A 23,585-nucleotide genomic window follows, 5' to 3' on the forward strand; every position below is an offset into this window, starting at 1 on the left:
CACAAATTACACAAAACGCTGATTAAAAACCAAACACCCATTCCAAGAAAAAAGCATCGCACCTCTCCGATCAAGTCTTTAATTCCATTACTTCTGCCAGAATTTCCCATCCTTCACGCGCAAACACTCGTATTTAACCGAGACCCGCTCGATTACCCAAAGATTAAATAAGCTCACACACTTTTTCCCAGCGAGCTCGATCCAATCAACGAGACGCTTTAGGCAAAGAGAATGGAAACTACATTAGCTCAACGATCCCCTTTTCTTCTCGCCCCTATTGAATCAATTTAAGCAGCGACCAAAGCGTAACGCCGACGAAAAAGGAGAACTGAACCGCAAATAATTATCGATAGCTTAATTATGGGACACAATCACGATACTTTTGTATTGAACTTTATTAATAACTACTATATATTAATTTCTTATACCGACACGTATGTCTAAGAAAGTCGCTTGTTTAAAACTAAATTTAACCTTCCAACATTTTTGCTTTTCGTATTAATACGTGTTTGGCATAAGATTTTACGAAGATTGCTAATATTGCAAACTTTAATCTGTTAATTAGGGAGGACAAGTTAACTCGCCACTCGAATGTAACTGCTTCTTCATTTACAAATCTTCTGTTATAGTTTTTACTAACATTTCATGACGGTTACAAATAAATTAGAAGAACTAAGCTCGACCTATCAATTTTCTTTTATTAAATATTACTTTTACTCGTGATAATATGATCTGTATATGATCCTGTTGACAAGTTGAAAAATGATTTCATTCGTTTGAGCAAAAGCCACGACAGGGGACTCTAAATTTCATAGACGAGCTGTTTAGTGAATCATCATCGGGAAACGAGAAAGCTCACGCAAAAACGAAAACAGGTGGTTTTCTATTCGAGTCGATAGGAATCTCTGTGAAATAAAACGGACTAGGGAGAGATGGGTGATCTTAATGGCGTCCAGGCGAGACAGAATGAGAAGCACGCACCCGGGGACCTACCATGGGAATGCCTGGCCGCGTTCCCGGCGATGCACGTTGGCCAGGTTCTCTATTTTCGACGGCAGCTCGCTACGAAGCTGCCTAGCCACGCTGATTCCTTGATCAAAGAGGCGTTACAGAAAGGCCAGCATAAATTCGTGCGCGTGTATTCGTGGCAGAACTCACCTCGGTACCAGCCTTGGAATTATGCTCCTCTGCTCGAGCCGATTTTGTTTTAATGCTAGCACTGTCGACGACTAAAGCGTAAAAGACTTGCACCAAAGAAGTAGAGACGAAATTATTACGAAGAAAGCAACATTTTCTCTCAACATTTTGCAAAGAATCACTCGAATCCCCAATTGTGAATTAGTGACATTTCGATGAAAAATTACGAACTATGGAGCTTTCTGGGAAAAGGGTCACAACATAAAACGATGAATTGGAGAGATCGCATCAAAAGCTTTAGTTTCAGTCTTTTAATACTAGCTACGTTCGAATTTTTAATTACAAGGATTCTTGAAGAACCGTGCTCTTTACAAAATAAAAACAAATTTTATAATAATTCAATTGATCGAATACAAAGTAGTTGTAAAAATATAGGATTTCACGTAATTCAACATAATCCCAAATAAATGGATTTTTAGAAAATCTTAATTTTGGCTACCTTAGTAGTAAAAACGTATAGAAGTGAAAGAATCATATGCTTCATTCTCCGCACTTATTATAGGGAATGCATGGTAATGTTTAAAGAATTAAAAATTGTAAATTTTGCATGTAATGTAGGAGAATAGAGGGGTTAAAAGTGGATAATTATTAGGAGAGGATTGAGAACCACTGTTTGAGTATGCTGAATACCGTTGGGGTCGTCTCATCGTTACTAAACTCGATTAGGCTGCCTCGAATTCCAAAACGATAATATTCGTGAACGATAATACACCATTGAAAGGGGTAAATATTTTGTGCTATGCATAGGATGAGATTAAAGAAGCGATTTTTGAAGTAACTGAAGCATGCTATTGAAATTATTGGGGAATGGAAATTAACTTCAACTCTCTGCATATAGAAATTTCAACATTGAAGGATCAGTTAGCATATAAATATTGAACAGTTCGTGTATCTTTTCTTCTTTTCTTTTTTTTTTACTGTAAAAGGAATTAAAATAAAAATTTGAATTGCTTTTAAATGTGAAAATAATAGATAGAACATTTGCAACTAGTAAAAAATGAAAAATTATATTTTTATAATGAAGAGGTTGAGTTGAGAGAAGCACTGACTTGAGTCGAAGGATTTCTCAATTCAAAGGATTATATTTAACATTTCTATTTTAGTATTCTTACGTTTCCTACGCTTTCCTGGAAAGATTTCTAAATATGTGCATGGTAATCTGCGGGAGAGTACTCTCGTGAATAAGGCAGACAAAGAAGAACTTCGGAACCCACTTGTTGCGATTTTTTTTACAAGTCCACAACTATTGACACATGTGTTCTTACGTTACCGCCAACAAAAAATTGATTCTCTCAGATTTCGTTTAAGTCCATTAACATTTAAAAAATTCCTCATTTCCAGCTTTAATATTTAAGAGGTAACAATTTATCATAATTTCGCTAGTGCAAAATTAACGTAAACAAACCTTAATACAAAAGAAATTTATAGAAATTATATTTTCTTCTTTATCGGCATATTAATTAATTAATTATTAATTGTCAAAATAAAAATTCATATAATTCCAAGTACTGATTGTGGTCGTCTGCAGAAAGCTATCCACTAACTCAATACGATAAATCTTAGTCAGCGAGATCAACGCAAGATTCACTTTCATCTAATAACACCATGATATATCGTATTAAAACAAGAAGAAAAATACTAAGCAAATTTTTATCGCGGCAACGAATAGAAATATAAGGCAGAAAGGAAGTGAAAAGATTGCCGTGATACGTTTGATTATCGGTTGGCGTCTTTTTTTTCACAAACACCATCCAACCCGAAAGGGTTAAGAAAGAAGCCGCACCGAGGGTTCTTCAAATCGAAAGTACAGGATCAGTGAAATGAAGCGTTGGTGTCGTGAAGAATTTCTTAGGCTTCTCATAACCCTTTCTACGCTGGATTGCAAGGAAGAAAAACCGTAACTGTATACGTGATATTTTCGCTCACGAAGAATGTAATAAACCCGTACACCTGTACGTTATACTTTGACTTAGCTTGAATGATAACACAAAGATAAGAAAATGGAAATCGATCTGTTGAGATTATTCGGATGTATAAAGAGAGAAACGCGTGGATAAATTGTAAGGTAGAAAAATATATATTTAGTAGAAAAGTGAAGTTACAAGTATGAATACAGTTTGAGCTGGTCAAGATCCGCACGCTAGCAGTGTTATCCTATAACTGAACTCCCCGAAGCCAATGTCACAGAGACCAGGTCATGCACCGAGGACAAGATTGCATCCAGATATCTACGCATCCTTATTACATACCCTTAATAGTTTTAAGAATTGTTCCAAGAATTATCCATAAATCAATAATACTCAAAAGGCCAATAAACCAAAAGTTTATGTTTATGGTGGGTCCTTGCCCCAGTCTTTTGTCTATACGCTGTCGATGGCTTCAGAGCTTGAGAAAAGTAAAAGGACCAGATGTAGAGTTTTCTTAAGAAGTGATGACCACTTCAACATGGTCGAATTTTTAATTCTATACGCTTCTACAGTTCAGTGTCGAACGCTATGAAAGTTTAGACTCATATCGAAGAGTCTATGATCTATTTTCGAGTAAAATATATTTTTATATATTATAGAAAATGAAATATACTATTCATGATCCCCATTTGACATCTTCAAAAATCCAGTTTCTTCACTTTCATTAAATCTATCGTCCATTTGCGTAATACCGATTAAAGTTGTAACACGAAATATAATGAATACAAAAAGTATGTAAAATTCAATCTACAAATGATGAAGATTTATATACGATACGCAGAGAAACAATTATTTCGCCACCTGTATTGCGACAGTATCAAATACAAAACATACTGCCAATAATTCTCGACAGACACGAAACACTTTACTCCTCGATTCGACTCGCACAAAATCCTATTACAAATTCCACATGCTCACAACGATCAACAACGATTCGGATTCAACGAGAACAGAGGCAATAAAATAGATTTCACAGCGGTCTAACACACTTGGTCTGAAATAAAATGGAGCTATTCGGTAATAGTCTGCTACACGGGTCGAAACAAATTGCACATGGGTCGAAACTACGTGCGGATTGACCTTTTCCTAAGACGAGCCCAACGTACCGAAACCTCGTCGTTCTATAGACCGCTTAAATATGAACGGAAGTAGAACGTCTATCTACATTGGGAATAGGCGAAATAAAGGTCTGCATTCCAGACACGGTTATTTTCTCTACGTATAGAAGGTAGTTAAATGCCCAACCCCGTTTACAGCATCGAGGGCGACAGCCGATAAAATGGCGCAATTACCACGATCGCCGCAAGAACGACTATGTTAGTTATGCTCCACCCAACCTGTTGGAACGTAGTGAAATTAACCAGTGGTTCGTTTTCAACGATTCCATTCGAGCTGCACCTTTATTCCAATCTCGATGTAAATTGAGTTATCAAAATCGCGGCGACGAATTATTGCGGTTATCTCGTATCGTGGTCCTTGCTGTAGGTCAAGTACAGTCTCGGCTGTTACAGCCGTAATTTAAAAGAGCGAAAAAACGACGTCGGTTAGTGAATGGTTAGAAAGAGAATAGGGATAAAATGGTTTGAACGAATGAGGAAGTTTTAGAAGATTTTATTTAAGCTCGATTTTCTGGAGTGGGAAACGCGTCCATAGGAAAATTATATAATTCTCAAGTAGAATCATCCTTTCTTAAATTGTAGCTTGATTACAGGAACACCTTGTGCATACATTTGTATAGTTTTCAAAGATTGTCTTAAAACAGCTCATTTCGAAGAGTTACTGATAAAGACGAATCACGTTTGTCAAACGAAGAATTTAAACATCGTGCAATGAAACTAAGAACATAAAATCTTAACCAATTAATCAAGAAAAGAAATTATTAAAAAAAAAAAACTAAATTTTTAATACATTTCACGTTCTATAATAAATCTAATATACAACAATTAATTGAAAATATCTTTCGTGTTTACGAAATTAACATTATTCGAATTAGAATAACTTTTAACTACAAATATACGAACATGGGAGGGGGGATTGTAACACGAAATTCCTGTTAATTCGAAAAATTGCAACAGACAAGCGCGTCTCGAAATCCAATTCTAATCACCGTCAGCGATTATATAATGGACGTTCGATCGCGAGAAAGACGTTTTGCTACCGCGCGTAATCCTCCACCTTGCCGATATGATAATCGTACGACGAGAATTAAACTCGCTGTTTCTGTTTCAACGTGACGAATTATCGTCGTGCTATGAAACAGCCGTAGATCAAGCGTACGATTTTTAACGCCAAAGAACTCGTCGATAGTATTCGCTTTTCGAAGAATTTTACCCGATACGGTAGAATTCATGAACGTCTGCCGCGGTAAAAGTGAAAGTTACTTAACCGTACTGAAAATAAATTTCCTTACGCACTCTGGACCAAATTTATGAGATCATTTCGAACTTAATCGCATGTTATTTAAGATAATATTGTGCAATTAATTTGATACCGTTGCACTACTAAATAATTTAGTACTTCGTATTTAAGTGTTTTAATGGTGGAATTATTCTGCTGTACAATCATTTTGCGTTATTACACCACTTTATATGTACCGTATCTCAATAAAAATGGCCTCTTTATAAAATATACGTTGACCTTTGCGATATATATGCTCCTTACATAATTTTCCTTGTTCGATTTGAAGAGAAAGCTACTAACATTTCATGGAATTTCTCCAAAAGCCAGAAACCTAGACGATCATCAATCTCAGCATATTTATCGCGTACCAAAGCCAGAAATCACCCCGTCCACGTGACACGTGTTTCCATTCAGCGTCGCGTCGCGACGTCGAATCAATTACAGAGCTCGCAAAATGGCGGCAGCTCCGCGTCAGATCGTTCGATTTCCTGTCAATTGACAGGGTATCCCGTCGAGTGATAGAAATATAGGTCATCGAGTAGAGTGTCTGGGTATCGTAGCCAAGAGAAAATCGAAATCCAATCTGGACGAACGCGTCGCGACCGGCGAAATCGATGCTCTTTTCCGCGGCTGAGTGTCATTTGTTCCATCTTCTCCTGGATTTTATTGCTCGTGTACCTCGTCAGTCAGTATCTAACGGCCATCGGTGGTTTTAGACGGCGCGGCTTGTATGGTATTTCCGTCAAGTCGCGCCCGAAGGCCAGAGAAACGCAGGGGAGAAGGGAACACACGACTCGAAGGCAAGGAGCTTTTTATTCAACAGTCGAATTCGCATCGCGAGAACTCATGAAAGTGAAAGCGAAACGCACCATGGGAACGGATGAGAGTTTCATCGGTCCCTTTTCTTCGTTGCTTTTCCTTCTGTTGTGTCCGTTCCCCCTTTTTCTCCTCTTTTCTGCTTTACTTCAAGATGGATGAGGAATCGATACTCGTACACAGTTGGCAGTTTTGTTATGTCGAGGTAATATGGCCGCGTTTTGTTAGTGTAGTATTACTGGGATTGGCTGGATGATCAATGTAACTGATATTGGTACTGGTACGGAGTTGATATGTTGGCAAAGAATAAATTGCGAGACAGGGTGAAACGTAAAAGGAAAATATACGCGAACGAAATGAATTAACGTAAATGAAAAGGGTATTATAATTGTTTATTACTTATATATATATTCGAATTTCAAAAATTAAATTTAAATTATATTTACGATTAGATGTTATTTTATGTCATCAGTGATTATTTATGAATTTCGAAACAAAAAGCTGCTGAAGGTACGAAATATTAAATACTTTGAAGAAGTTTATGTCGAATCTTAGCATAGTTGAACGTTGATTTGTAGACTTCATTAAAAATTAGTAATATTTTTCTGAGGAATGAACAGTGAAAATTGCTAAAGAATAAAATTAATATTTTGAAGAAATTTATAGGTAGAATGGTTGAATGTTAATTTGTACAAATAGATATTAGCAATATTCCATTGCGAAATACAATAAATCAAGGAGAAAGCCACAGAATGCAATATAATATTTATAATATTGTTTATAAAGGGATTATCAAAAATAATAGACGGGAAACTAAAACGTAATATTTCAAATGCAACCGAGCTTAGCCTTATGATTACTCATCATTTGGCACAACTAAGAGGGTAATGGACAAATAGATTTCGCATGAGTTAAACGACGCGTGCAGAAGTCTAGACGAGTGGAAGCTGATACTTCGTTATTTCAAACAACTAAATAGAACACTGATCAAATTATTTCGCAAAATTCAAATATTTCGAGAAATCAGATACGTAATGCAAGAACGATCGTGTATCAAATAATTTCTATGCTATTTATCCTGGACTATCGGTTACGCAATTTACGGCTACTTTCTCTGAGTTACGACGTCTAATTGAGTGGCAATTATTTACGGTTGGAAAGTTCAATAAGTGCAGTAAATACCGATGAAAGAAATAAGTAACAGTAGAGAGAAATGTTATATTTATATAAGGAGGTCCCTATATACTCTGTAGTTGAACAATTTTCAAATTATATAAACTTCTTTAACATAAGCTGAAAGCCAACATTGGAATAAAAACAGAATCTATATTATGTTACACTACGTAATCATGAAACGATTTCAATAATTATAAATAAATAAATCATAGAACCAGTTATAAAGCTGTAACAAAAGTCAAATTATATTGTCATCTAATTATAGCCAAATCATAGACTTAAATCAAAATACAATTCACGCTGTAAAATTAATTGGAATCAGATATCGAACAGAAGAATCTTCGTGTTAATGATATCTTCGTATCTGATATCTTCCTGTTAATTTTAAACTTCGGAGAGACGACACTTTAAGAGATTAACCAAATATGTCTTTCTTTATGGCCATATCATCACAGCAACCCCGACAATTCATTTCACTTAATTTACGCTCATTTTAATATCCAAAACCGTAACTACCCTGCTGTCACATGATCTAAAACTACGTTTCCATCCAATTCGTAAAGCACCAGCGAATAAAAGGGGATCGCTAAACTAGCCATCTCCATTAGCAGACTAAAAGCTTTAATGGAGACGTCAGATCGAAAGTAACAGGTTCATGAGCGTCGAAGAAACGGCGCCGGTCGTAGCCCTTATAATTGCTTTATTAATAGTAACGTAGTCCGCTTTAAGAGCTCGTTCGCGCATTCGTTCCTCGTGGGAGGCTGATCTAAATTTAAGAGGCGCCTTTCACGCCCGATTTTCAAAACGAAACGCGAGCAAAATCTCTCTCGTTTCGTAGCGCGGACACACGTTGATTTCCCTATCGTCCGCTTCCCGGATTTTGAGGTATGGTTGTCGAGAACACTATTTCCGGGATGATTCTCCAAGAAACCGCGATAAAGTGGCGCGAACGATCACTCGGTCGTCCAAAGTTCTTTGTAGTTCGTCAGAAGACCCATGTGGTCGTTGGTCCAGTCGCCCCAACTAGAACTTTGGACAGCTCGGATGGTTTCTCGCTGAACGTTGCTCAGGCAAATTGCCATGACAAAAATTATGCGCTTGTTTCGTGGAATTTTCTCTATTTAAAAAAATATCGATATTGATAATCTAAGTAATTATTTCCAACATATAAAAAGAAAGCTAATTCCTAATAAATAGAAGAAGAAACGTAATTTCAAGAAACTTGCAAATCAGACAAATGTGGTATCGAAATTATAATTTCAAAAAATTCAGAAAAATTTCCTCGTTAAAAAACATTGTAGAAAACCATCATTCGTATGATATTCGAAGATGTAGCAAAGACATTGAAATTACATATCGCTGGTACAATCTAATCTAATACACGTATCAGATTCTAACAAATCTCGTTCCAGAAATCACGGACAGCTTCTATCTGTTTAAAAATCAACTATTAGACACTGAGATCATGCAAATGAGATTAACGTATCCTTCTACATATCATCCACAAACGCGTCGTTAAAGCTTCTTTGAAATCTTTCGTATCCGCTTCGTGTCTCGATCGTCGTAATTTCTTTGTCGCCGTCGTAACTTCACTGAGAAGTTGATTGCAAAAATAAGCGACATTTCTCAGACTTTTTGACGACGACCGCGTAAAACGACATAGCCGAAGAAGCACATGACACGAGTTTAATATACGTCCTGACGTATATTTACGGCCCTGTATTTACGGGTGTTAAGAGCCGTCCACGTCCAATGAAACGCTCCTGCGACAGAGGAAACGAGCGGCCGAAACGTATTTTTTCTCTGCCTGTGAAAGAGCACAAGGAATCGAGCGAAAAGTTATGATCAAAGTGTGCGTAATGGAGTAGGGGGATGTCATAGACCAGTGTCTCTCAATATTTGTCGAGCAGCAACCCTCCTTTATTACACAATATTCAAATAACCTGCGATGCGTCTCTTTCGAGAACAATGTGTGAAAATTGTATAAACACAGTATTATTACAAAATATAGATGAAACCACTTGCATATCATTTTGTTAAGGTACAGAAAATATTAGTTCGATAAATGAATTTGTAATATATGATACATAATTTTTCGTCGTACGACTTGAAAGTGACTAAACAACTTATCGAAATTCATATATAAATTTCGATAACGTTCGCAACGCAGAAAGAGCTGACCTCTAATTTAAACGATGCATTTTCTGAATGAACGCATCAAGCGGTCATAGTGTCCATATTAGCAAGCACTTTGTACCACGGAGCGGTTACGTGCGCCGCCACAGTGTGACAAATACCCAGTGTCGCTAAAATAAAACCGGTAGTTTGCGAGGGCGTGACGTCGCGTCGTCGGCAGGAAGTGACAACATATCCTCGTTGCGTATCGCCAGGAGCGAGCAAACGCGTATATACACGGAGCGACAGGTGGTATTCACGTGGTGTCACCGGAGATTTTATTTTATATCGAAACAACACTTCTAACGCATGAACAATCGAAACTGTGATAACCGACGTTAAAGAGTAAAACTTCCGATGAAATCGATCGGCTGCGTGTAATTTTAATTCTTTAACACGGTAACAGATTGACTGCCACGCGAATTTGTTGTTTCTATGAGTCATAATATTCAATTTTTGTAAAATATTATATTACAATAGAAGTTATTAATTGCTGCATTTTTCATTTGTGTCTTTGTAACACGTATGTTATGTACCTGCCGTAAAAATAAATTACATTTCGCCACTACGATTGTACGTGTTTCATAAATAGTTGATTTCATGAATCAGAACTGTAATCGCAAAGAACATAAAAATTTACTGTGGATATAACTTGCCTTTATCGCACTTGGTTCATGGTCCGCGCCCTGAATGTGATTTGATAGCGTGAGGCACGGGGTTAAGCCAGGGAGGATTTTTACAAACGTAGATAATGTTTGTTACTGATATGTAGTTTTATGAAAAGATTACTCGGTTCCGGTGCCTCGATATTGGGGAGTGAGATATTTAAGTGAAACTATCGATGATATTCTATGTTTCACTAGCTAATGTCGTACATGTAATACGTACATTGATAAATTGTGTTTCTTGAAAGTAACTTAATCGAATCGTAAATGAAAACAAAATAAAAAAATATTTCACGCCTCTCTAAAGTATATCATAATTAACGTAAGCTAGACAAACAATTATTTTACTCCATTCGATAACTCAACAAATGATTAAACATGAATGACATTCACTAACGAATATCTTCATTAATATATCCATTCCAAATAACACGTATGACACTAAAATCCCATTTTCCCAAAATTGTATTCCAATTACAAAAGAGAAAGGAACCACAACACCAAAATACGTATTCATGCTCCGTTAACCCTTAACCTACATACGAGCACCCATGTAAACGACGCCCCATCCAGGCGCTCCCTCATTTAAACACCGTGCAACAACCTGTTCAAAGCCGACGAACCACGAGCCCCAACAACCTGCTATACACTCCCTAGCCGTATCATCAAAGGCAAAAATCTCGAACGACTGACATGGCTGGTGCGATCAATCTCCAGCTAGGTCTTAATTATCACCGAATTAGTCAGCTTCCTCGAACGACTAACGGTCCAACGTTATCGTTGATTAGCGATCGAGACGCTGAGTTCGCGGACAAAAATACGTAGAACCCCCCGGATTCGTGCAAGCTGTCGTTCGCAGGAAGTGACGACACATCCTCGGCATGTGTCTCAGGAACGCGTATACGTGTGCACGAAACGCGGCAGCTGTCGTCCAAGTGGCATTCCCCCGTTCAAAGCTTTAAAGTTGCGATTCTCTTCGCGTGCGATCGCACGCAATGAGCGAGCAAGAAGAGTCCTCGAGTCAGGAAGGAACGAGACGATGGTCGGTCGAACAAACATTCTACCACTGGCAGAGAAAGGGAAATGGCGGGAACGTTGGAACGAAAGGAAACACGATGGCGAAGAAGAAGAAGCATATAGAAGAAGAAGGGGAAAGAGGTGGTTGGCGGTCGAAGTCGGCGTGGCATCGCCAGATGCGCGGCACATTTTAATTAACGCCCAGACATCCTCCGAGACGGGTGACCCCGAGCTCAGGGCCATCCGATGACCCTTTTCCCAACTATCTCTCTCGCTCGAGTCCTGGGGAACGGATAACAGGAAGCGGCCTTCCCCCTTTTCGCCTCGAGGAATAAGATTCGCTGGGCTGGCTTCTCGCGATAATGCCTTCGTGATAACTATTAACGCGCCTCTTCCTCGATGCCAACCGAGAATATCAAAACGGCGTCCCTGCTTTTGACGAAACCACCAACTTTTTTTTGGTTATATGCGTTTTTTGTTTCTTTGGAGAACGCTTCGGTGGAATGATTAGCAGCACTGAAAGATACAAGGAATGTTGGTGTATGAATGGTTCGCTTTGTGATACGGTAGAGTTGAGGATAAACTTTTCTTTTATTTAATACGCTAGCAAGTTTTGAGCGTTGACAGTGAGCATGCATTTTAACTATATGCGACGTGTTATTCGGATAAGGGTGCTATCAGGATATTAAAATATGGTTTCGTTGCGTGATAATTGAAAATAGATACAATACCGATTTGAACGTTTAAGCTTAAACTTAAAATTCATGATAGAACTTAATATGAATATGATAGAAGATTTGGGATAAGAAAGTTATGAATATTATAATAAAAAATTTCAATAAATAATTTGAACGAATATTAAAACCGTCAACTGTTTAATTTATATTACATGTTGCAGTAATTTTCTCCAACGAAATATAATTCTAGACAGAAATGAAATGCTTAATTTCGTGGCAACGCTAAGTTATGAATGACTTCATGGTATTAAACGTAATGAATAGCTATTATGAGAATACTTATTACGAGACTTCACACGTTATGCAGAAGATATTCATTAGTAACGATAAAATCTCAAAATTAGGAAGAACATTATGATTTTTCAAACGGAACATTTTCTACAGGGAATCGATGTAAAGTACAATCTTTTTGGTTAAATATGAAAGAAACTTCTTTATGAACTTACTCATATGCAGCCATAAACTTGTGAACTAAGTAATTTTAAGACTTCATTAATTGGACAGGAAAAAGTATCATTTTAATTAGTACCAGACGGAAACAGAGCGATTAATATTGTCATGGCATTTAAACTCTGAATGAGTTTGTAACCTTAAGCACAATGAACTTCCAACGAGATACAATATAATATTTTAACTGTTCTTTGTCACGAACTATTCTGTAAGATGCGTAGATGTTAAGTATGTCAATTGATAGGACGCACGAACCTTAATTAAATTAAAACGTTTGTTCGCATAATAATTTGATGTAAAATGTTTTAATTTCTAACATAATTTTATTTTATAACTAACTTACGAAAATACCATTTTGAACAAAACTTATTAAAATTTCTAAAGATTCAACAGCACGCAATCATATTTCAATAATAAAAAAAAAAAAAAATTGTCAATATTTACACAGATAAAAATCAATCAACGACGTTGCACGTACTATCGATATTGACACGAAAAATGCTTCATTGCTAGAAATCGATTTTGTTATCGTCATTTCTGCCTCCGTGAAGTTTATACCAACGCTTTACGATCTTGTTAACCTACATATCTACGAATAATAAACATCTTATAAAACGAAAAAACAAATTTCATACTCACGAGAAATCACTATTAACTCGAAGAAAAAGTGGAATCAATTAATTCGAGGGCTTGTTTCAAGTTATATATCAAAGAAAAAGCACTTAATCTAGGCTATGTCGTCAACAGGTGATCTAGCGGAACGAAGATCTTAAGAAACGGAATTATCGGATATTTTTGCGATCGTCGATTTTACAAGGACTCAAACGACGATAAATGGCGGTGCCCGTGTAAACACTATGTTCTATCGTGATTCCTTACAATCTGTATGAGTAAACATGGAATACGCAGAAAGCTACCCCGGCTTGATAATGTACGAAAATTCCATTGTTAATTGCTTTTTAGATCGTTCAGTTCTGTTGAATCATCGAGGATACTCGATATTCGCGTTTCTGAAGTTATATGCCAGTCGGCGGAGAAAAAAACCGTCGATCAGACTCGAAATTTGAAGCCTTGAATTTTTGCACGCCTTCTTATACACCAGATACGCTTCTATAAATATGTTTTAATGGATGATGTAGGTTGTAACGTGGAAACGAAACTCTGTTAGTATGTTTTATTAGACAGTGTTGGCTCACTTCTTCCATTTCTTTTTTTAATTTAACGTGACAGAAAAGTTTGCGACAAAATTTCCAATTTTCAATTTGAACTCTATCGCATTAACATAGTTGTCGTTATTGTAAGCCCAGCGATGCAAAGTTATTTCTTTTTATAGCGTAAATTAAATTACTGATTCAATATGGTATTTGAAGTGAGTCATGAGAACTGAAGAATGTATCCGATAAAAGCTATAACTATAAACCTAAGCTATAAAAATAATAGACAATGCTCCAAAGAGCAATACATATAAAAGTGTTAGCAAACGGGAAAGACGACAAGTTCATTTTCATTTCGGTAAAAGAAATGAAAGAAATCGCAGTGTCTACAAAACGCAACGTGGCTAGATCCGTCCCTGTACGTCGTCGTAGTTGCACGTTGGATTACGTTGCCGGCAAGTCATTCATAAAAATAACGCGGCCGACGCACGCAGGCTACTACTACTACGAGGTGCATTCAGCCGATCGCGTACTACGATGCAACCACGTCGCTCGTAAAGCCTCGTACACACAGACGCGTGCGCGCCTCCGCGACCGCCACGTAAAAACGCGGATACATTCACGTGCTCATTGTACGGCTAGGTAAGCGTAACCTGGCGAAAGAAGGAGGGAAGGCGAGAAAGTGAAGTTGGAACGATTCAAATCAGACCGAGCTCGCCATGGCGTACCGGGTATTGCGATAACAATCCGCGGTATTGCGGCGCTACTAAATACGAATAGAAGTATCGACCAAAGAAAAAATTCGTGTTATGCGCACGAATATGATATAACAATTTGTTGTTGAGACAAACAAGTTGTTTGTAGTATTTCTTTTATTCGACAGGCACTCGTGGAGATAAATGTGATGAATTATGTGAGAAAAGAAAAAAATATAAATGGAATTCTTTTTATTTAGGGTATGTTCGAGTATTTTTCTCCTATTTTCCTTGATCGCTTATGATAAAGAAAATATATAACAAATACTTTAGTAAGATGTAATGTTTTTTGATTGTGAAATTAAGTGCGAGGAACTTCTTAGAATATTTATTTGGATTTAACCACCATTAATTTTCTTCTTATTTTCTTCAAATAATATTCAAGGATCTTTCTCAGAAAGTAATAATTTTCATGATAATTCTAACTATACGTTAATCACGATAGGGATCCGATAAAAAATGATTAACATGAAACTTCCATCTAATAGAGAGCGCTTATATACACATTATGCAAAATAATTCGAAAACACATTATGAAATTGCATAAAAGTTTATATAATTCAATAGCGTCTATAGTATGAATATATTAAAGAATAGATTAATTAAAACAGAATTTTTAATCTGAAACGGTTATGGAATTGATCGTTTCTTTTTAAAAACCCATTATTTCACGTACGATTTTAATATCTCTTTTGACAACATCTATATTAATAATACAATAAAATTACGTATCATTCTAAATTTTCAGCTGATGCCGTATTTTTTATCTAATAATGAATAAAACGTTCAATCAACACAAAACTATAGAAAAATGTTTATAAGGCTACTTTGCTACTAAATTTCTCGACGTGCAACGAGTTCTTCTTTGTACGTTTAAACGAACAACGTTGTAAGTGCGTTCGTACCGTAATAAGGAAATATTAAAATGTTTACTACGTTGCAACACGACCGTGAACTTATACAGCTATACGCAGAGTTGCGGTGAAAAACCACGAACTCACAACGTTGCAACGTGCGTACACACGTGTAAGAAAATAAAATAAAAATAGAATGTAAATCGCCGATAATCCCGTAAATAAACAATTATCAATAACAGCATGGAAGTTATTGACAAACAGCAAATACTTCTGACAAATTTAATCGACGATCCCACTAAAAGGATAAGATAAAACTTTTACAGCGGAATCTCCAGAAAATATACGAGTTCTTTTTATCTCTTCATAAATAGAACACGCTACATTTTATCGAGTGCATAATTTACACGCGAGTGCGTAAATTCCACGAATCGATCCAACCAGATTCAAACATGGTCTCTTTCTTTTATTAAATCCCTGTTAAACGTAATACACAATGCGTATTGAACACACAAACGTAATACTTGTTCAATTTTAAACAATTCGCTTGAAGGAAATGAAAACCATGTAAAAGTGATACAAGGCGTGCCAAACGTTTTAATATACAAAATGCAGCGTTATATTAAAATCAAAAATTCGTTTAGCTTTAATGAACGATTGCATATTCCCTATTTCGTTTGCTATAAATTGTGAAATTAATCTTAATCTGTCAATGAAAATCATTTTTGACAAAGGAAGTTCCACAAAAATTAATGGAATAAATACATTGAGAATCGCAGAAGCTCGCGTTTACACACACTTAAACGCACTTATGCTTCCCCTAATAATTAGTATCTGTTCCATGAATTAGCTACCGGGACTGGTTCACTTTTCTCATCCTCCGTTGTCGAGGGATTCGCGAAGGTGCAAAAACGTTCTCGCGGAGAGACGCGTGAGAGAGCGCGCTCTCTCGTCACTCTCTTTCCCCTTCGTCGGCGGAAGGAAGCTCGTGGTTCGTAGCGGTACACCGAAGCGAATACATATCAAATCTTGGACAAAGCTATGCTGGAAAATGAACGTTTCTAGATGCATTAAAATTATTTGAAACGTTCAACGCACTTCTCGTGAAACATAAATGGAAAACAGTCTTCTATATAACAAAAATGTTATTTACTATCTTTTTTCAATTATTTAAAATTTATAAGAAATTTAAACAACAATGTATTAAAGAAAATGTAATTTCATCATATTGTAGTGCTGCAACGAACTAATCAAAGCTGTAGAGCGATCAGATACGATAGAAAATTAGACGATTTCTTAATTAAAAACACAGTTAAAAGATCAATGATAGAATAAACGTAAATAAAGATAAAGCTTCTTTAGCGTAAATGAATATCTTTTATCGTAAAACTAATATCAAAATTTTCCTATAATTCAAATAGTAATATATTTTACATTCTCTTTTTGTAATTGAGTAAATTTTATGTTCTCGCGTTCCTGACGAATTCACTCGCAATTTGCAAATAATCGTGCTTTCCATCTGCGAATTTCGAGCAACATGTAACTGTCCGCTCCAATTCTCGAGAATCCCATACGATAGCTAGACCATCAGCGTGGGTGGACTTAGTCAGGCTTTTATTTTAATCCGACCCATTTCCCTCTTGTTCCTCAACGCAGACTCATCCACATCGACAAATTGCTTCCGTGACTGACTCTACGAGACAGCTGATCATATAATCGAAAACAGTATATTCGATATAAAATACAATATATTATTTCAGAGCTTAAAATTTTTGAAAAGTAATATGTGTTTTATCTCTGCATAAATAACAGTGATACGTTATTTTGAGTTTTCGTAAAAATCTTTTCAACTAAATTTCATGTTAGCTTCTAGAATATTAATAAATTTTCCTTTTTCGTTATGATAATATTAACTGCTGTAATTATGTAAAACGTAGTCTCGCTTGAAATTAAATTATGTAAAATCTCATAAGAATTAGCGAGAGAAGCTCGCTCTATTTTTCGATGCCCGTATCGCGATCAATCACAATTAGCTCAAGCCTCTTGTTCCCTGCTATATAAATTAAATCACGAACTATTCACAAATCGCAAAGGGCAAACATATCTTCCTTAAATCCCCTCTTAAATCCGAAAAAGTAATTTACCGGCGAGTCTCGATAATCAATTATACCAACCATTAACGTCCCACGAGTTGATATACGTTTCCCTTAACCCTTTCAAATCGGAACAGGCTATCAATCTCGAGACGTAAAAGAAAAAAATTTCTCGAAGGAACTATGCTGAATTAACCGTTTCTTCGATTCGCGGTCTTTTCCTTTTTTTTTTCCTTTTTCTTTTTTCCACGATAAATTCAGTTACATGTTTTACGCGTTCTTCACGCATGTACATATTATCCACGCTATAGGGAGCCGACAAGTTTCGTTGAGAAATCTTTAATTTCAACAGGAGACAGAGATGTCATAAATATGTCCCTCGTACATAAAACTTCCCTCCTTATTTTCAAACGACCCTTCTACAACGGACGAACGCGAAATGTTGTAGATGTAAGATACTCTATGAAACCGATCCAGTGACGCACATTCGAGAACGAACGTAATTGATCGTCGTTGGTACGAAGTGAGCAAGCAACTATCACGAAACCAACACAAAATACACGGAACTCCGTCTGTACGAGTACTATTTCTATCGACGTTTCTGTACAGCTATATTTACACCGGCGTGTAACATATCTGCCGTTATTTATATTTGTACTTGGCACAAAGCTCTAATGTCTTTGTCCTTTAATAAAAACAATTCATTTTTTAATATTCGAATATACTTTGCAGTAGTTTCGAGTTGCCAATTTAACTTCTCTTTTAAATTCTAGGTTAGGTAGCTGTGTGGCTTTTATAGTTGCTTGATATTCCGCAATCCCATTTTTCACAGGGGAAAGACGCGACTTATATCACGTTTCCTCTCTTTTATAGGAAAGCTAAAATATTATAAAATTCAATGCTAATGCACTTCATATTTTCACGTATAAAATTGTAAAAAATAAGACCTAGACAGAAATTTGTTTTGTCCTTAAAATGTTATAACGAATAAGTATTACGCTTCTCATAAATACAACCGCGGTCTATTAATATTAAAACTGTGCCTAACTATCGCAGTACTCGAAAGATCAAAATATCCCAATCGCAAATAATCATTTCCTTTAACTATCCATACTTTCACCAGGAAAAGAAAAATCGTGGTTCGCAAGAATCTCAGCTAAATCTAATCTAATCCACAGAAATCGCGAAATTTCGGGATGACACGGTTTACGGTTGGATCAGCAATCCTATCGGACTCAACTGAGGTCAATAACGGGAAAAGCAAATCGATATCGCCTCTCACTCACCCAGCAACGAAGGTGTATGTGAATGGCGGATAGCTGATGGAAGGGAGAGAGGTCTTTCGATCGGGACAGAAAAATTCAGCATTCCAGCGCGGCTGGCTCGCTAAACGCAGCTCAGCGATCCGTGGACGAGCGGCGTTAGTCGAGCGCCGTTACTTAACGATCGTGTCTCTTTCAGGGAAAGTTTAGTCGGACGTTTTGCCCCAGAACGAATGAGAGGAGCCTCTCGTAGAACGCTTCTCCAAGAAGATGAACCGCGTAGAAAGGGGTGAAAGGAATCGGTATGACGTACTTCTCTAATGATACATCTCTCTGCTTCAAAACTTCACGATTTCTTCGTACCGGCTAGGCAGCGCTCGGAATTCCTATTCTGATTTCATGCGCGTCAATGTAGAGAAAACGACCAGCTGCTGGTGTGAAAACAGAGATCTTAGAGGGACGTTTTCTCTCTTTTGCTTTTAAAAATATTATTTTATAGATTGTATATATTATCAAAAAGATTATTATTGTAATACGTTATTTTAGAAGAGGAAGTTATTGTTTGAAAAATGTTTAGCTAGAAACTGATATTTGATCGGATCTGATTTTTGGATATTCACAGTTGTTTGTGTTTCAGCTAGTTAATATTTGATGATCATTTGAAATTTTCTACTTGATGCTTAATATGTAATTAAATTCATTTTCGTATCATTTCTTACGCACATTTGAAATCTGCAAATAATAAAACCGGAATCTATCGCGGAACGAATAAAGTTCGGCGAGTATAAAATCTCGAGGTACATGGACACGGGTAGGACTTCATAAAACTTCGTAACATAAAATCTACGACTACGAGCAATCCATAAAAATGCAAAGGAAAGAAAGAAGGAGAAGAAAAAATAGAGCAACGTTAAAACAAAACCAAGGTCTTTCTCATACCGAAACACGTTCCCTCGGCGTTTCCAAAGAATCAGAATGGTCGAATGGAAATGATCAGATTTGATGTATATTTAATAACGTGTGCAATAGATTTAAAATAAGAACATGAGAATCCCATTGTAAACCTGTACAAAAGATCAGAATGTTTGTATAATTCTTTTGGATGAAATTTAATTTGGAGAAGATACTGTCGAAATTACTGAGAACATAAATTTAGATGGGGCCAAAAAAGTATTTTAAAAAATATTATAAATAAAAAAATTACAACAGCTCCATTGCAAGAATTACTGAAATCTAAAACCAATAATTCTTACAAATCTGCAATAACGAAACCATCTAATCATTCAGAAAGTGCACAGAATCACAAAGAAGTTACTTTAATTAAATATATGATGCATTGAAAAAACTACGCGCTAGAATTTTGTCTTTAAAAACGACATTCCACATAACCCATTCGAGGCTAGTAACGATAGCGCAAGTGAAACAAGAGTGCAACGATTATTACTCAATTTTTCACCTATTCGCACACGTCTATCTAGATGTGTTACTCAACGACCCCTTCAGGGAAAGTTCTGATTTGCTCCAATCTCTCTCCCTCTCCCTCTCTCTTTCACTCTCCTCTCCTTCTCCTATATCTTGCTCCCCGGTCAAAAGAAATTATTAAACGAACTGCTATGTTACGACTGCAGTACGCAAGGCCGATGGATAGACTTCCGATTTAGAAATCACAGTACGAACACCGCACTGGTATCTGGAATACGCCAGTTTCTAACGCTCAGCTATTCGTGTCAATGAATTCTGCAAATTTTAACCCCGTGACAGTCGCCACCACGAGCAGATAGTTATGTAACCGCAGACAGTTTCCGTGTAACGAGGCTGGATTGAGACCTCGAAAAGCTACTCCCCGACCGATTTATTGAAAAGTGAAATATTTGTAGAGAAAAAATTTGAACTATCAGATAGAATTAAAGGTTTACTATATATGTACATAGAAACTTTTGCACATGTACGTGATAAATCATCGTCTCGTTTTGTGAATTTTGCGATAATATTAGATCGTTTCATAAATTCTGCCGCTTTTTAATTAACGATTTCAAATAAGCAAGCATATTATTCTCTACCTGTCTTTTAATCAGAACACCACACCGTTTTTCAGTCGTCTATTTTTTTAATTAGTAATTTGATCTTTAACGGATGTGAATTTTAAGAAGATTGATAAAATGATAGAAAAATGGTGATGGAAATATTTGTGACATTGCATACTTTGTGAATTTAAGAGTAAAAAGAAATTAATAAAAGAATAAATAAAAATCCGGCACCGTACATATATACGCTATAAGGCAAATTGTTACGGGGAGGGTTTTATCAAAACATTTCGACCATGTTTCAAGTCACGAGGATTGATTTTATAGAGAAAATGTTGTTTCCCTCGTGTTTTGCAATTTTTCGGAATAAATTACGTGCTCAAGATAAGTCCTACGCTAGAAGGGCTATAACCGCGTACGCAAAAATTGATTCTAGGAAAAGTATTCACCAATCTGGCAATTTTTCTCCTAGGTATAATACAAATAGTTCCAAGGAAACGATGTAATAAACCCGACGCTCAGGATATCATTTCTAAACCCTGCTATTTTATGTAAAAAAAAAAGGCTTGATTGCAAACGTCAGCCACATTGAAAACTTTACAAATCACTAAAGTTAAGCCGAAGACACACGCGATACTGTCTGAAATGTCAGCGCACGCAATAAATCTATTACGTTCATGGTCTTTCGCTATCTCAAACGAAAATATACTCAAATAAAAAAGAGAAAGAAAAAGAGAGAGATACAGAAACAAAAAATTTCACATCGACGATTTAATAAAAATTATTAAATTCTCACGAGTGACGTTCCACGTTCTGCCTGAGATTTCAAAATTCTTTCTAATATCAAATTCAAAAATTCGAGCATTACTGAAATGAATTACAATTTAAATTACAATGAACAATTACGTATTAAAAAATTAGGATTAAATGTTTGGCGAGAAAGATTTTTGAACAGTTAAAAATTAACACATCTAACTATCGCATCAGTTACACAGGTTCAAAATTCTTCAATTACGATATTTGTATTTGAAAGACGGAATGAGGTATTAACGATAACGCAGCCGATGTTGCGTTTGATGTGCCTAACAGAACTGTTAACCAAATACTAAAGTACCGGGAAACCTGATAAAATTTATCGTTTATCAAGAAACATAAACGATGTTATAGGAACGTACTACAATAATTTTTAATTCAGACATGACCTCCAATACGTCACTTGAGACTTAAGTTATCAGCTACCGCAGTTCCCATTCAATGATGATTAAATTTTCAGTACAACCAGATATTGCTTTATTTATATTATAATGATATACGAATTAAATCATCTTTTATCTCCAGATATGATTTTTCTAAACTTCGATCAATCTTATTTTTTGATTTTCCTCCTGACGGTTTTCTGGCGTAAAATCCCACGGTTACCTAAATTACGCATTATTGTCGTTCGAGATAAAATTTATGAATTATCGAAGGAAAGAGAGCAAGCGCGCGATTGTAGTTCTAAGCGTCACGACAATTTAATCTCATAACGAACGAAAACTCAATGGACAAATTATCTGTAGTTGGACCGCGCGCGTTAACGGCACGTCGAAGCTTAATGGTCAACCGATAAAATTTATCGTTTATCAAATAGCACAATGTTATGAAACTTGGTACGCTCGCTCCGTGCAGCCTTGAAAACGGCCGGTTCACATCTTGCCTCTCTTCCCATGATTTTCAAAAGGATAACGAATCGAAGGAAGCACAAAATTTGATTATTAAATCAGAGTTTAATGATAAAAAATGTGATATCGACCAATATTGATTTTTGATGAGATCAGATCTAAATCGTAGGATTTAAATTGACACAAAAAATAAACGTTAGAGTAATTTAACGTAATGAAACATAAATTAAAATTTATTTTAATTTCAAAATTTAAATTTAAAAATTAAAATTTATCTTAATTTTAAAATTTAAATTTAAAAATTTTTTTAAAATTTCAATTTTAAATTATTAAAATTTGATTTAGATAATTATAAATACACTCACCTGCAACTGAATTTTTTCTTTAAAAAATAATTCAATCATAAATCTTTTACGTATGAGAATATAATAATCGAATAATTCTTTTAGAAACTCTATCTTAAACCTTAAATGCATGATTTTTCTAGATATAGGAAAACACTTTAAAATTACTTACATATCAAAAAATTATACAAACATAATTTATTTGTCTATTTATCCATTAAACTGCTACCTATTACAGAGAATAAAAAATGTATAGCTTTTATACTTTTACTTGTAATAAAAGTTATAAAATATGTAGAAAATATAATTTAAATTAAATTTTCAATTAAATCGTCCAAATGCATTTAAGGGTGAAACATAATTCCTCTGAGTTATTAATTATTACGTAATGAAACACTTACCACATCAGACCGGAGCCATAAGAGTATGGAGTTCTGATGTCTCAAAGGACCACCTAATCCAGAACCACCGGCTGTTCTTTGAGCTTTCAATAGCTCCGAATGTTTTACGCCATATTGCTCGAACACTTCCAAAGATCTACAAAAAGAATAAAAAAGTAAACGCTATTTGGGACGAGATCTTTCCTTTTTTCTTTTCCTCGAACCCTCGGCGTTTGTCTCCATTATAAAACTGTTGCTAAGAGTCTTTAATTTCGAACAAACAAGCTTATCACTGATTGTTAAAGTTTGGTTCGCAAGGTCTAATCCGCGTTTGTATTGCAGAACAGTTATTTTAGAAAGTAATTGGAGTGATATGTGCGATTTGGATAAGAGGTAACGAAAAAAATGTTAGATATCTTTGTCCGTTTTTTGTTTCATTATTCGAACATTTTATGGAA

At 35.8% G+C, this 23,585-nt stretch overlaps 1 protein-coding gene across 3 annotated transcripts in view; it reads right to left on the reverse strand.

Moving 5' to 3' along the window:
* LOC100650049 (tRNA dimethylallyltransferase) overlaps positions 1 to 23,585 on the reverse strand; it is a 116,513-nt gene that overhangs the window by 24,330 nt on the left and 68,598 nt on the right. For all 3 annotated transcript variants that reach the window (XM_003398825.4, XM_048409853.1, XM_012313451.3), the window contains exon 4: positions 23,149 to 23,284. In XM_003398825.4, coding sequence (XP_003398873.2) covers positions 23,149 to 23,284 — 136 coding nt within the window. The remainder of the gene's footprint in view (positions 1 to 23,148; positions 23,285 to 23,585) is intronic.

This window comes from Bombus terrestris, chromosome 11 (genome assembly GCF_910591885.1).
Source record: "Bombus terrestris chromosome 11, iyBomTerr1.2, whole genome shotgun sequence".
In the NCBI taxonomy this organism is placed as follows: domain Eukaryota; kingdom Metazoa; phylum Arthropoda; class Insecta; order Hymenoptera; family Apidae; genus Bombus; species Bombus terrestris.